This window comes from Pseudorasbora parva, chromosome 8 (assembly GCF_024679245.1).
Source record: "Pseudorasbora parva isolate DD20220531a chromosome 8, ASM2467924v1, whole genome shotgun sequence".
In the NCBI taxonomy this organism is placed as follows: Eukaryota; Metazoa; Chordata; class Actinopteri; order Cypriniformes; family Gobionidae; genus Pseudorasbora; species Pseudorasbora parva.
Window position 1 is genome coordinate 14,050,866 of NC_090179.1, and position 15,513 is coordinate 14,066,378.

General features: G+C 37.0%; 1 protein-coding gene across 1 annotated transcript in view; it reads right to left on the minus strand.

Annotated features, from left to right (window-relative positions):
* LOC137084168 (lipoma HMGIC fusion partner-like) overlaps positions 1–15,513 on the minus strand; it is a 124,073-nt gene that overhangs the window by 7,545 nt on the left and 101,015 nt on the right. Inside the window, exon 3 of the mRNA XM_067450164.1 lies at positions 3,170–3,268. Within this exon, the coding sequence (XP_067306265.1) occupies positions 3,170–3,268 (99 nt within the window). The remainder of the gene's footprint in view (positions 1–3,169; positions 3,269–15,513) is intronic.

Sequence of the window (15,513 nt, forward strand, 5' to 3'; positions counted from 1 at the left end):
GACTTGGAGTTAAGCTTTTCTCTGAGAAAAGAACAAAGAACGGCACTGAAGTCATTCTTAAAAAGGGAAGATGTGTTCCAAGATGTGTCCGGATACGGCGAATGTTTAATCTATCAACAAGCTCCGTTTCACCTTCGTTGCTCTGGTTGGTTGTAGCGCTATCCTATCGCGTGCAGAGGGAGTCTGAAAGACAACCGTTTATCCCGCCCCTTGGATTGAGCCCTGTCAATGGTGAGTTTCCAGACCAAACATCTTGATGTGGGTCTGGCTTGTCAGGCTACATATCAACATGATGATGTAGTTCTTTATATGTTTAGCAATGCATTGCAAGTAGGGATGGGCCATACCACTTATTTTGTTTTGGATAAGATACCAATCCTTTCAAGGCCAGTATCACAAATTACGATACTGATACGATACCTTTAAACTGGGGCCGTATTCACAAAACATTTTATCTTACCACTAAGAGTTCTTCTAAATGGCAGTAAAAGTTCTTCATTACGAGTTTTCTCTTAAAACCTATTCACAAAGCAGCTGAGAGCAACTTTTATTAAAGAACAGAGAGAAGTCTGAGAGTAAGGGCGGGGTTGACCTCGTTGCTATGGATGACGTCATCACGCTTACTCACTATACACACATTGATTGGCTGATAGGGGAGGGCTCTGTCAGAGATTTAATTATAGAAATATTTAGTTGAACGAGGCTTCATGTTGCTCTATTCAAATAAAATGTTTAAAATAAGAACGTTGCCATATTAAAGTAAAGATTTTAAACTAAAAATGTTTGCCAATTCAAATAAAGATTTTAAAAAGTAGGCAAAGTGTCACTAATTAAACTAGTATACGTTCAGCTAATTGTCTCAGTCTCATGTCTGCATCTCGAGAGATTGCTGAATTCAAGCAAAAATTATTTTTTATAAACAAAGTTCATGAGGAGCATGTTCAAACTGTCTATTTAATCAGCACGAGAGGAGTTCATTATATATATAGGAGTATATATATACTCCGGACTGCTGCAACAGCCAGTAGGATTGTTTAGTGTTTTGGTCTTGATGATAAGACCAATTGGATGCATTTGGTCTTTAATGTTTCATGGATTTAGGAGCTAGTTTTAGTGCTAAAATGCTTCGTGAAATACTCTTAGAGCAAAAATTTAGGAGTCCTAAAATTAGGACTGACACAGCCATTATTTTTAAGAGTTTCTCCTAAATCGGCCAATGATGGAGCTACTTTAAGCCTTAAGATGTTTTGTGAATACGGCCCCTGAAGTTTGAAATTATTAAATGTATTAAATTATTAAAATTACTAAGAGTAAAATGGGTAAAGATACCCACATACCATTATATTTGAAAGGCATTTCAACATTAAATATGCCTTAACTGCAACTTATTAGATCTTTTTTTTTTTTTTACACATGGTTAAAATGTTTAGTTGTAGTGGTAACCATGGACAAATACTAGTTTAATACCATGGTTAATTTTCATAAGGGACTGCCAGTGATAGAATGTTGCACCCATAAAATGCAACCTTTTTATTCTGATTCTGTATGATTTATATTAACATTAGTTACAGAATAGAACATGATCAATATCAACTTTTAACAATAGATTTAAAGAGTGTAATTGCATTATGTAGGCTACAATTTCGATTTGTTTAGTGTGAAATAACAACTCTGCCTTCTGATGAGCATTATTCTGGGCTGTGTGTTCAAAAGCATAAATGGTTTCTTATTATATTTTTGGGAAACGCAGCTCTGTTTAAATACAGTGTCAGCATTGAGCGAGCGCTCTCTCTGATTTGATTGGTTGTATCTTGCAGCATTTGCGTGCGTTCAGATCATGGTTCAGATGAGCAGGAACATAGTCCTATATTGCATTTTGCAGTATTAAACACGTATTTATACAGATTTCATCAGGCTCCAAAAATTCTTCAAAAAGAACACAAAGAATGGCCTTCTGCGCTGCCATAGTTCCAACTCTTGCGTCATCAGAACAGGTTGTTCAACGCAGCACCGTTTCCATTAAAAAAAAAAGTTTTGCAATGTTTTGTCGGGGCTGAATGCAGCCCAGGTTTCAAAGACAGGTCTAAAGATAAAGCCAGGATTAGGCCTTAGTTCAATTAGGACATTTAAGTATCTTTTATAAAATAAAATAAATAAAAAACATTACTAGTGTGCATCTTCTTGATACAAAACAATGGCACTGGTATATTTTAAGATACTTCAGTGCAAGTTGCTTTCAGTTAAAACAGCTCAAACATGCATTTTAGTCTGGGACTACTTCAGCCTTCTCTGTGAAACTTGGAGATTATGTTATAAAATAATATTTCGTCATGCTTTAAAAAAGTGCACTTATTTTGATGTGTTGAACATACTAAAGCACATGCAAAGTGCTTGATTTAGAAGTAATTATAAAATAAATAAGTACTTAAGTCCTACATAAGTTGGTCAAAAAGAACTCTAAAGTTCAGCTAATTGCATTTAATAGACATTTAAACTAATACATACTGCAAGTAGGAGTTAACTGTCAGAAAACATTACATTTAGTTTGCACTTAATTATATTCTTTTAATTGTAATAGTATGCTATAGTGTGCAATTTTTTTTTTCAATTAATCTATTTAAGCAAGGTCAATTGTAATGCAGGTGGGTGTGTTAGTGAGACCAGCAGGGGGCGCTCACCCTGTGGTCTGTGTGGGTCCTAACACCCCAATATAGTGATGGGTCAAAGAGCACCGTCCTTCAGATAAGACGTTAAACTGAGGTCCTAACTCTCTGTGGTCATTAAAAATCCAGGATGTCCTTCGATAAAGAGCAGGGGTGTAACCCCAGTATCATAGCCAAATTTGCCCATTGGCCTCTGTCCATCATGGCCTCCTAATAATCCCCATTTAATGATTGGTTTAATCACCTCTCCTCTCCACCAATCAGCCAATGTGTAGTGTGTGGTGGGAATTCTGGCACAATATGGCTGCCGTCGCATCATCCAGGTGGATGCAGCACATTGGTGGAGTTTGAGGAGATTCCCTCTTCTATGTAAAGTGCTTTGGAAAAGCACTATATAAATGTAACGAATTGTTGGACATAGCACATAAGTTGTTCAATGCTAACACTTTGTGAATAATGTAATGTTTGAAGATATAGTTCAGTGTGAAGGTGACATGTAGACGTACCAAGTTCAAACTGATTTGAGCTGTTGTTACACGTCTGTCGGACCTCCTCACTGTCCCACCCGAGAGGATACAGAGCACAACCCGAACCGATGAGCAGACCTGCAGAAAACGGACACATCGAAACATGAATGAAGTTACTCGTGTATAATAGACTAAACATATGCACACGTTTGCTAAGCATATGTTTTTTCAAAGTTCCAGCCCTAAGTATTAAACTTTCATCGGACAGTTTGTGCTACAGACATGAATGATTAACACAAACGCCTAAACAAGCAGTTAACTAATGTTTACTAATGGGACCTTATGGTAAAGTTTGATCAAATATTGTAAGACATATTAGCATTTTAGCACTTTGAGATTTTGTTTAATATAAAGTGCATTATAAATAAAATTTATTATTATTATTATTATTATTATTATATGTGACCTGTGCTGGCAAAATGAGTCTAGTTATTTTCACATTCCTTCATTAAAAAGACCTGTACACCTGTTTGAAGTCGTCAGAGTCAGCGAAGTCAAATTTGAGCAAAGTCTATTTTTTTGAAAGTTCCTAAACGAAATCACCAAGCAACCATACCTTAAAATTCCTGGTAATAACAACAAATGTGACACACACCACGTCAAAATCAAATCTCTATAGGAAAATATATATTTTAAACTTTTTTTTCCAATGATACCACAATTGTTTAATTAACATTAATAAAACACGGAGCCTATATATTACTGTACTGCACAGATCTAATGATACACATCAGATGTTTTCCCACGACATTTAACCAAACGTTCACAAAATAAGAGATAATGTATGCGCAAATATTTGCCAAGATATTTTATAGTACTCTTATTTCTATGCATGTCTATATTTTGGAATTGCACACTGAGGTAAGTGAGTAAGATCATTTTTCATGGGAAAAGTAAAGGTACTCCTCTTCAAAAACATACACATAAAGATACTTTTAGATGTTTAATTGCTATTTGGAGGATTGGGATCGCTAGACGAGGGCGAGGGATTTTTCACTTGTTATGCCTTTAGCTTGAAATTATCCAGTGTGCATTTGGACTTCTTTTGCCATTATGGCTCACCTCACCAGGAGAGGTGATGATCTATTTTGTAGCGGTTTATTAATGAATCCAAACAAACAAATAATCCAACAGCTTTAGTATAACATGTAAAGACAACAACTGACAAATAAAGACTGACACATAAGGGTATATACTCTGGGTAACAAGGGGATTGACAAGGCACAGGTGATAGAAATGAATCGCTAAAGTAACAATTGAGGGTAGCTTTGGGAACAAAGTGAACCGGGAACTAAAAAGGAAATCATGGAAACAGATACACTGCCAAATAAAAGTGCATAACAAAACCAGGGAACAAAACCAGTGAGCATGTTACAATAAGACAGAAACTGCCTTTACTCCAAAAATGAGGTCAGTAACATAATCAAAGACTTTTTGCTCAGATTTGTGTCCCGATTTGCCGTCTAGATGAGTCGACAAGAGTTGCCGAAGATTTGCCAGTCTGCAGAAAGTGTATGATGGGCAAAGACTCAACATTTTCAGCTTCTGGCAAGATAATAATATTTTGAGCCAATTTTTGAACACGTTTCAGAGTGTATGACGCGTCACAGTGTTGGGGAAAGTTACTTAATAAGTAAATTGTAACAATTTAGTTTTCCTCCTGAAAAAAGTAACTAATTGCGTCAGTTACTTTTTTGTGGAAAATAATGCGTTGCTACTTTTGCATTACCTTTTCTCATCTGGGCTGTTCTTGCTTGCTTGTTTTTTTAATAACAAAATAAAAAGGCAGCTGCTTTATGCACTAAGTGCAGATGTGTAAATAGCCTAAATGTGATGTTTATCTAAAGTAATTTTGGCTTATTCATATGGTTGAACTGCATCATATGTCAGCAGCAAAGACAGAATAACAGTGAGCATATTGTCAGTCAATACATGGGAAAACAAAGTAACATATTTTGTTGTAAATTTAAAAGTAATGTTACTTTACTAGTTACTTGAAAAAAGTAATCTAATTACTTTCTAACAATTCTTGCATTACACCTGACACTGACGCGTGTTAAAATGAATAAAAATGAATACAATTGCAAAATAAAAGTAAAGTAACAGACTATGCGTAACAATTTAGCCTCAATATTTGACCCATCAGCACAGATAAAATAACTGACTGCACCATTCACCTCTAACACTCGTTGTAATCTGTAAAGCCCATATTGACCACATCTACCCACCCAGGATCACATCCAAATGCGATTGGCTTGCTTTTTTTTTCTTTTTGCAACTACAACAACTACTGCGGTCATCTCCTGCCCATCCGTGTGCATCATCTGTCATAAATCTCCTAGATACGTGGCTTTCTGTGTGAGTTTGTTGTGTTCGGAATGATTTGAACGTCTGGTAATGTATCATCCTCAGTTGTTTAGTGTATGAGGCCCAGTTTTTCTCAGTAACCATTTACAATGTTGGCAAATGTTCCGATTTTTTAAGTTGTGTAGTGTTTTCCAGCCCTTAGTGACAAAAAACTCGTCCTGGATTTAACCAAAAATGGACTGGGATCAGTTGCATCCCTGCTGAAACTAGAGGGACGAGGCCTTGTCCCAAGTGCCACAGGAAGATAGCAGCGCCACTTCTCTGAAATTTCATGAGCTGGGGTCTTGACACAGAGTCCCCCTGGATCCAGCTCTGTCTCTGGATATATACCGGCCCGCAGGTCTTCTGCTAAGGGGCTTCTCGATCAAATTAGCTTAATCCTTTTCAATTCGGCACTCACATGCCTTTCAGTTATAGTGGAGCGAGCGAGAGAGAGAGAGAGAGAGAGAGAGAGAGAGAGAGAGAGAGAGAGAGAGAGAGAGAGAGAGAGAGAGAGAGAGCACTTTGAGGCTTTGAGGCATGATGATTAACCCCTGTCACACCGCACAAACTTACTGCAGAGATAACAGACATGAATTCATCTATACACTGATGTACACAGAGTGCACGAGGTGAGAGATGTCCTCACCCACACACACCCACACAAAAGCACACAGATAATCAAATACTCTGTGCTGCTCATTTTTAATATGTGTACAGACATTGAGATACTAATCAGGACTTGCGAGAGAGGCAATCATAAAAGCCTTCTAGAATGTATATTAAGATATCATCACAATGGGCTTTGACATTTGGAGGTGCAAATTATTAATGTCTCATTGATGGCAATGTTTTTTTAAGTGAAGGCTCTAAATGAAACTGTTTCACACCCTCAAAATGCGAACGCAAAAACTGTATCTAGCTGTAAGATAAAAGATGACAGCTTCCAATACACTTGGTTTATTCTCAAAGCAGATTTATATGGCATCTTAATGCATTTGTAGATGTAGTAGACCTTCTGATGCATAATATTTAATATAGCTTCTATTTTTGACGAATAATACATCAAATCATACAACTTAAGAACAACGATAAAATGGCAATAAAATAGTGATTATTTTACTATCATTGACATTTTTTTAATTTAAATTTTAGATAGATTTAGTCTATCTAAATGTAGTCCGCCTACAAGTGACCTTTCTGATTCGTAGTCCAGCGAGTCCCAGAGCAAGATGAGCAATTTAGTATATACATTTTAATTGTATTTATTTAAATGGCCGTTCCGCTGGATAAAATAAAAAGTTAAAAGTTAAAAAAGTTTTTAAATTTAACTTTATAAAGTTAAATATCTAGCTTCCGCCAGACCTCCTTCCGTCAAAAGGCCTTCATCCAGAGCTGTGTGGAGTACGTTTATGAGGGATGGATGTGCTTTTTTGAGCTTCAAACTCGTGAGCCCCATTCACTGCTATTATAAAGCTTGGAAGCATCAGGATATACATATATTTTATATTAATCAAAATGTTTTTGATATTAAAACATCACATTATAAATGCTAAACTGTGTCAATCGGATACAGTTCATAATCATACATATTTATATTTAAATGCTTTTTTGTTTAATTTTATTTTTATAAGTATAAATGTAGGGCGGGGCTTGATTTTGTTAATTGAGAATTGTTTGGATTGCTATTGGTGGATCTCATGCGAGTGACAGGTTTCCCCGCCCTCACGTCGTCAGAGAAGAGATTAGCTGCAAGAGGGAGAGGAAGTTATTTTGATTAAAGATTATGCACAGTAAAAAAATTATTTAGAAAAAAAGTTACCTGGTTGCCTTAAAATTTTGAGTTCATTGAAATTACAATTTTGAGTTAATACAATGAACATGTTTTGAGATTCGACAACCTTTATTAAAATATTATTAAAAGATGTTGTAATCATATTGGGTAATTGTGTGTGTTTTATTTCTGATGATGCGGTGAAACATGCCAAATAGTGCTATTTTCATGATTTATCACATTTTTTATGTGGTTCAGATACAAAAATATTTTGAGTTTCTATTTATTAAACAAATTTCCTTCATTGTATCAACTCAAATTTTTAATTTCAATAAACTCAAAATTTTAAGGCAACCAGGTTACTTACTTTTTTAAGTTAAACCAACAAAATCACCACACATTTTTTACAGTGTTTTTTACAGTTCATTCATGAGTCTTTTACAGGCTTATGAATGAAAAAAAAAAAGAGTTATTTGGGTGCACAGATAAATCATGTATAATATATACTGCAATATTACATAAAATTAACATAAAAGTGTCATTTTTGATTTCACAGTAAGTTTAAGAACAAATGATGCAACCAAAATGCAAACGGGAAGCTTTAGGATAAAATTGTCTGCTAAATATGTAACTGTAACCTGTTCACAAGAACACTACGATTTGTATACAGGCCATATAACCACTCAACCCACATTGATAACCACTAAAAACAGCTTATATCATGAGTTTCACATTGGAAAGCACCACTTAAATTTCAGAACATAAACATCTCTTTTGATAATTATTCATCGTGTCAAACCATTAAAAAAGTCAACCTTCTAGATTTTGTGTTTAGTGCCATGAAGTTTTAGAGCAGCTGAAATCTCTATTTGAAAAGTTTGCATTTATATAATCTTTGCTGCGGTAGAGGCACAAACGTGTTTGCCAGCAGCCCATGTTGTGACGCTAATGTATTCCTGCTGAATATTAAACAAAATCATAAATTCTCTTTCAAGTCGTCAGTAATGTCAAGAGATAAAGAGGCGTGTAATCAGCTTGAAATGCCCCACAGCTCTCAAAAGTAAAAACAAAAGGGGTACAGCCTCCACTGTCCTAAAAAATTAAAGGAATGCAGCATGAGGGATTTTTTTTGGTCTTCATTAATCATAAAGTGGGTGTTGTCCTCATTTTAACATGAGAGACATATAACACTAGTACAACTAACTAACATATTGTGATAAAACTGTGTTTCTGTTACCCTTTCTTCATTTAGTTTTATCTGTTATGTATTTGAGGTTAAAAAGTGATCGAATCCAATTAATAAGGTTGCCGGTTCATTCTGTTCATTCACTTGGGAAAAAATTCAAATGAATCAGTTCTCTGAAACAGAAGGTAAAGGAAAACAGGAAGTGCAGAACAACAGAAGACTGTTCTTCTCATCATAATCCTCTGCTGTAGCAGGATGACAAGGAGAACGGGAGGAACGGTTTCATTGCCTGTTGATCAAAGTGTTGCTCCTGTCTTTTATCTTTTTATTTTCTTCCCTTTGTTCACACACTTCATTTGCTGAAGAAATCAGTCAGGAATATTCTTCCATTGCAGAAATGTTAATGATGCATATTACTTATTGATTCAAATGGGAACGTGTGACAAATAATGATGGTGTTCCTGTGCATACTGTCTGCTGGAGCTGGAGGTAAGGAAACCTGGTTAATCATCTCGAGATCTGAGGTGGGAAACCACAAGAAAAAAAACAAATGTAACTAAATTGGCAGGTTTAAGTCCATTGCATAAGGATGTGTATGTACTTAATTCACCGCTGGCAAAATGGGCTTCGATTAAACTGCCTTTTTTAAAATCAGTTCTACCTGACTAGAGCAAAAGGCTGTTGTCTTCCATTTTTCCAAACCGGTAGGAAAACTACTAGGGATGCACCGAATATTGGGCTTTTTGAATGGGTTCGGTTTCTGCCGAACCTTAGAATTTTTTTTCACCGAACCGAACCCGCTTGCACTAAGTGATACTGGTCGAACATGATGCCGCGGTTGATTATGGCAACGTGTTTACTAGGTGGACCGTTCGAATGCAGTAGGCTGTGAGAGAGTGAAAATGGAACTTGTGAACAGAAAATGTGTTGTTTCACAGTTCTTTGTCACAAGAAGGCAATTCAAGTTGAGCTATATGTTCAATTTGCAATGCCGATTTGTCTCGTGGTGGCATGAAACCCTAAACAATAGCCGCTGGATGTCCGATTCGTGAACGAATCGTTGTTGTTGTCCCACCAGTCTGCTATGTCAAATAGCGTCTTGCTTTAGTAGGAAATACTTCTATGAAAACTTTTAGTCATAATGGTTTCGACTTGTATTGTTCCCGGAGCAAGAATTCAAAGAGTAAATGTTTAGTGGGAGAGTTACTTTTAGTTTCCAGTGAAGGATCCAGCAGGTAGGCAGTGACTAAAGGCTGCAAAAATCATAAATACGGAGAGAACACTGTAATGGAAAGTCTGAAAAACCTGTGTTTGTAGTCAACCTTTCAAACTAGAGATTTTAATCTGTGGTTGAAGGAAGTAGTTCTGCACAAAAGTGTGTTTTTAAAGAACACTTGTGCCGTCGAACAACAAAAACAGAAGGGGAAAAATGAAAGCCATAGTGCATGGCTACTTGTAATACTGCGTTTATACAACAGTTCTTTAAAAACACTCTTTTGTGCAGAACTACTTCCTTCAACCAGATTCAAATCTCCAGTTGACAGTTAAACAGATGAGCCCAAGCCTCTTTACTAATTCTAAAACATCACTTTAGAACTAGTAATGACGGAACATTGAAGCTTATGTAGCAGACTGATCTCATGAAATGGCGAATATATGACATGCCAATTCGTATGCCATTTTGCCGTGCTATCAAGACGCATAATCGCTTTTTAGCGTGTTTATCAACACCGTTTTATTCTACCTACACACACACACACAGACCCTAAACCTACCCATCACACACACAGCCCCTAAACCTACCCATCACACACACACAGCCCCTAAACCTACCCATCACACACACACAGCCCCTAAACCTACCCATCACACACACACAGCCCCTAAACCTACCCATCACACACACACACAGACCCTAAACCTACCCATCACACACACAGCCCCTAAACCTACCCATCACACACACACAGCCCCTAAACCTACCCATCACACACACACAGCCCCTAAACCTACCCATCACACACACACAGCCCCTAAACCTACCCATCACAAGAAACATTCTGCATTTTTAAATTTTCAAAAAAACATAATTTAGTATATTTATAAATCCATTTACCTTGTGGACACACGCACACATATTCAGACACATTCTGAACACCCTAAACCTACCCATTTCTGTATTATAAAAAAAAAAAACAGGATATAACAGGCAGATACGATTGCAGGCACAATTTATTCAGAAAGTACAAATACTCCAAGTGTTCCGAGGCCAAACGATTGATTTGTGTGCAGAAAATCCCCAAAAGCGATCAGAACGTTGAGTCCATTTGCCAAAGATTAATAATACATTTCAAATATTGCCGCCGGAAGAAACGTCAGCTTTGACAGCATCGGCTGTCGTATGTCTCGTGACCAATTGCGTCATTACGTCAGCTTTGATTGTAAAATGCCATTGGCTCTCGTGTGTCTCATGACCGATCGTGTCATCCTAAACTTGTTGTTTATATAATCATTTGAATCAGAAAAATGAACGAGTGTGAGTGTTCTGTTCGCAAAGGAGCGCAATCATCATTTCAACAAGTAAAACATTAATATCAACTCTGTTCTTCACATGAAGATATCGTATGACTTCAGAAGACTTGGAATGAAACATGAGTTAATACTTTTATACTGTTTTTTGGTCAGTTTTTGCTATAAATACATGTGACTGTACATTTATTTGCCTGTTACGTGTTTTATATTGTTGAGAGTGGGTAGGTTTAGGGTAGGAGTGGAGTTAGTTGCTCCAAAATATAAAATTAGGCTATAAATATTCATTCTGTGAGATCAGGTTGGCGGACTCACATACACGCGGATAGCTCAAAATGCATACAGATAACACGCCACTTGGCTTTAGAAAGTTGCATGAATGTTTACGCAAAGTTATGATGTCATGTTGTATGTAGAGTGGTACGAGAGAAAGGTCGACTAAACGAGTGCATCTATAAAATTCTTCTGATCAATTTTATATTGATAATCGAAAAATCATTTTGAATGTCTGCCGGGGAAAGGTGATATTTTTGTTTTTTCTTTAAAAAGTTAAGGTGATTTCCCATGACAGCACTTGTGAATACATTTGTAAGTTACATCTTATTGTTGCCAACCTTGCTTCAGTCACTTTAAATATAAAAGTATTTGCTACTCACTCATAAAGACAGTTTTAACCACCATCTAATGGTGTGTTAATGCAGCTAACTTCTAACAGTCATAATCACAATCACTAACGTACCCTTTCTCAATTCCAAATATGGCATGTTATTAATCTAAAATAACACTTATTGAGAAATAATATTTAAATAAAAATATATGCCATTATAAATGTATAAGAACTTTGTACAATAGAAAATAAACACAAGTCAAAAGTACAAAAGAAGCGCAAGTACAGGATTTCAGTTAAATATAAAGTTATGAAACTTTGCCAAATCGATGAGCTCTGGAAAAAGTAAGCCTAATAGATTAATAACACTAAAGGGTTTGGTTTAAAGGGGGGTTGTCCGACTCAACTGAAATCACCTCCGGTAATCAATTGTGTTCCGGAGGCACTGCGGTACGATCGAAGAGGGCACTTTCACGATTCTGTCCACAATGAAAGTAAAAATGCAACACAAAGACAGCCAATCAAAACAAGGACCAATGAAAACTTCATGGGCTACCTAGCATGACACCTCAGAAACAGTCCAGTTCTGAAATCACCTGTTACTCGTCAAAAAAAGTTTATATCTCAAATTAAAGAGCCGTAATGGAAGAAATCATTTTGTATTGTATTGGCTAAGACAAGCTGAGTTCGGAGTCTTGATTTTGTGGTTTTTGTCTAATGAACTGGTTTGGCTCTTGGATGGTCAATTCGTGATTCCAACTCAGATTCAAGTCACCTATCTGTAAAGCCACCAGCAGGACACTTAAATGAAGTGTACGTAAGAATGTGGCCAAAACTGGTACTGCAATCACTATCCCCTCTCCCCCTCCCCCCTGACTCGAGGTTGCCAGCTTGGCTTTAGGATCAGCAGGAGCGTTTGTAGAGCAGCTGTGGTAACTAGAGCAGATCTGGCAACCCGGATGCCCAAACACTACTGACTGCGTGATTGGTCGATAGGTGGAGGGCGGAGCTTCAGGCCAAAACACAACATGACAACATCAACATCAGTTGAGGGCTGCAACAACAACTTTTAAATGACAATATCCTGGCCGGACTACTGCTGTCAGTGATAGAAGTATTTGAAATGAACATGATTTCTTAATGTCTAGTGACATATCAGGGCCATTTTATGATTAACTGAAATATATTTCTTACATAGAGTTCCTTTAACTCTTTCCCCACCAGCGTTCAAAATAAAAGTTCCCAGCCACTGCCTATGTTTTTGAACCCACATCTCATTCAGTAACATTAAGCAGTTTTGATTCATATGCTGTTTATTTATGATGATCAGGTTATTTTTCATATGCATATAATTACATATGATCGCTCGTTTTACTGCGTCTTACTCACATGTGTTTTGATCAGGAGATTCAGTACTCTTTCAGAAGATGCGCAATAGCGCCCCCTAGCGTCCGAGAGTGAAGACACGGAAACCCTGAAAAATTCGTTTTTGGCCTGGATGCGTGTTCTCATAAATAACCGAAAATTCCATGTTTGGCGAGGAAAGAGTTAATCTGAATTAAAATAACTAGAAACAGTAAGTGTGTTAGGCATGTGTTAAAATGCAGTCTGTCATTTTTCATCTTTATTTGATTGCATTTCATTAAGTGTTTTTCCCCAGAAGTTTAATCCTATCCTCCACACTTCCTATATGTGGGTTATTGAAAGACTGAGATGGGTAGAGGAGGGACAGAGGGTGGGTGGAGATTACCAAGAATGGAAACGGCAACTTTATTGATGTGCCAAGAAACCACAGGGAGGTGGAGGATCAGAAGCTCTTGTTCACGGGCCTCCGAAGTTGCTCTCGAAAAACTGGGCTATGATGTGTCGTGTCTTTCTATTTCCTGTTACATCAAACTTTGTGACCTCTTTACGTCGGTTTTTCGACTTCAATGACAGCCGCAAACAAAAGCCCCCTGAGCGCATTGATAATTCGCCTCACGTCAGTGTCCCAGATGTGCCTGCAATTACTTGTTTGAGGTGAAAAGCGGTGCGTTCTAAACCAGCGTAAATGTGCTGTAATGAATTCCATCTATTTCAGAGGGGTTTTGACTTGCAACAAGGGGTGCTTTGGTTTTTAGAAGCATGGGAATGAAAATGAGTTACTAAGGAAATCTATGTGACTGATGTTGTGGATGGCAGATGTGGAGGTGTATTTTTTTTAAACACTTGAACAATCTCTCTATGTCTGGCATCTTACATAACTGTCTTTGTAATTTTATGATATGGCATTACAGAAACCGAACATTGAGGTACAAATCAGCAAAACAATTCCAGCTGTAATACTTGATTCTGATTGGTCAATTGGTACATTCCGCATTGGTCAATTGGTACATTCCGCATTCTTTTGTATAATAACTGATGGATCCAATGTCCTCGACCAATAGCAAACCACAACCATCCAATCGATTCTCAATGGACAAAATCATGTCGTACATTGTTTTTTAGCTGTGCTGGTTTCATGTCACATTAACATTTCCTTTAAATTATTTATTTGGTAAGTAACTATGTAATAAGCTGGATAATGCACATTCCATTTCTTGACTAAGCGTTATAAACAGCCATTTTTCATAAACAGCAAAACAAGTCCAATTGTAATACTTAATTCTGATTGGTCAATTGGTACATTTCCCATTCTTAATAACTGCTGGATCCAATATCCTCGACCAATAGCAAACCACGACCATCCAATCGATTCTCAATGGACAAAATCATGTCGTATATAGTTTTTTTTTTAGCTGTGTTAGTTTCGTGTCACATCAATATTTCCTTTAAATTATTTATTTGGTAAGTAACCATGTAATAAGCTGGATAATGTACATGCCATTTCTTGACTAAGCCATACAAACAGCCATTTTTCAATTGTTTTTTAATGGGAGCGCCGCATATTATAAAACAGCAGCAGCGTGACGATTTTTTTCTAGACCTCGAGACTTGAAGAATGCTCAACTTTGGGTAAAGCACAACTCACTTTTTACCCAGCCGTCCAATCACATTGGGGCGGTACAATTACCAAACGACCAACTGACATATCCTGCTTGCACAACGGCAACAAAAAAAGTTGCCATGGAAACTAGTAGATTAGGATTGTTGACAACCCTCTGAACAGGTGGATGTGGGTGAGATGATATGAAATGAGGAAAAAGGTCTACAACAGGCGTCCACCCATGTGTCAAGGGTCAACACGAACAATCCCTCACTATTCCTCCCAAATCTATGACACTCTCTCAATTTCAATTAAGATCAGACGCCTGCATTTGAGAAGGCATCGATCGCTGAGAGTGTAAAAGCAGTCCATAACAGGCTGCCATTAGTGTTGTCCATTAAGGAAGCATTCAATATCCGCCTCTGAGTGGGTCATAATGAGCCTGCAGTTGATGCGTGTGCACGCTCTGTGATTATCTCTCTAAGTGCCATTCATTCAGTCTGCCCTGAAAGCCACCCTGCCTCTTACAAGCCAACAAGTAATTAAAGATTAAATCACATGATCACAACAGCAGGGTTTAAGTTTTTAAGACGTAAATGTGAAAAGCACACACCCTAGTAGACTAGGTAGCATTGGTTGAACTTACTGGTGCGCAATACACTTGTGGAAATCTGTCTACATATACACATTTTTGATTGGTTTGACTTAATTACCCAATAACTTATAATAGTGAATAACCATGCATTTATATCTAATAATCATAATACAGTTAAAAAATCATTTCTAGTATCTAGCATGAAAAGCTACATTCTAAATGTTAAATTGGGCAAGGAAATAATTACAACCGTAACATATATACACTTAAGCAAGTCAAAGTTGAACCCAAGTCCAGTTTTAAAAAAATTAAAATATATTT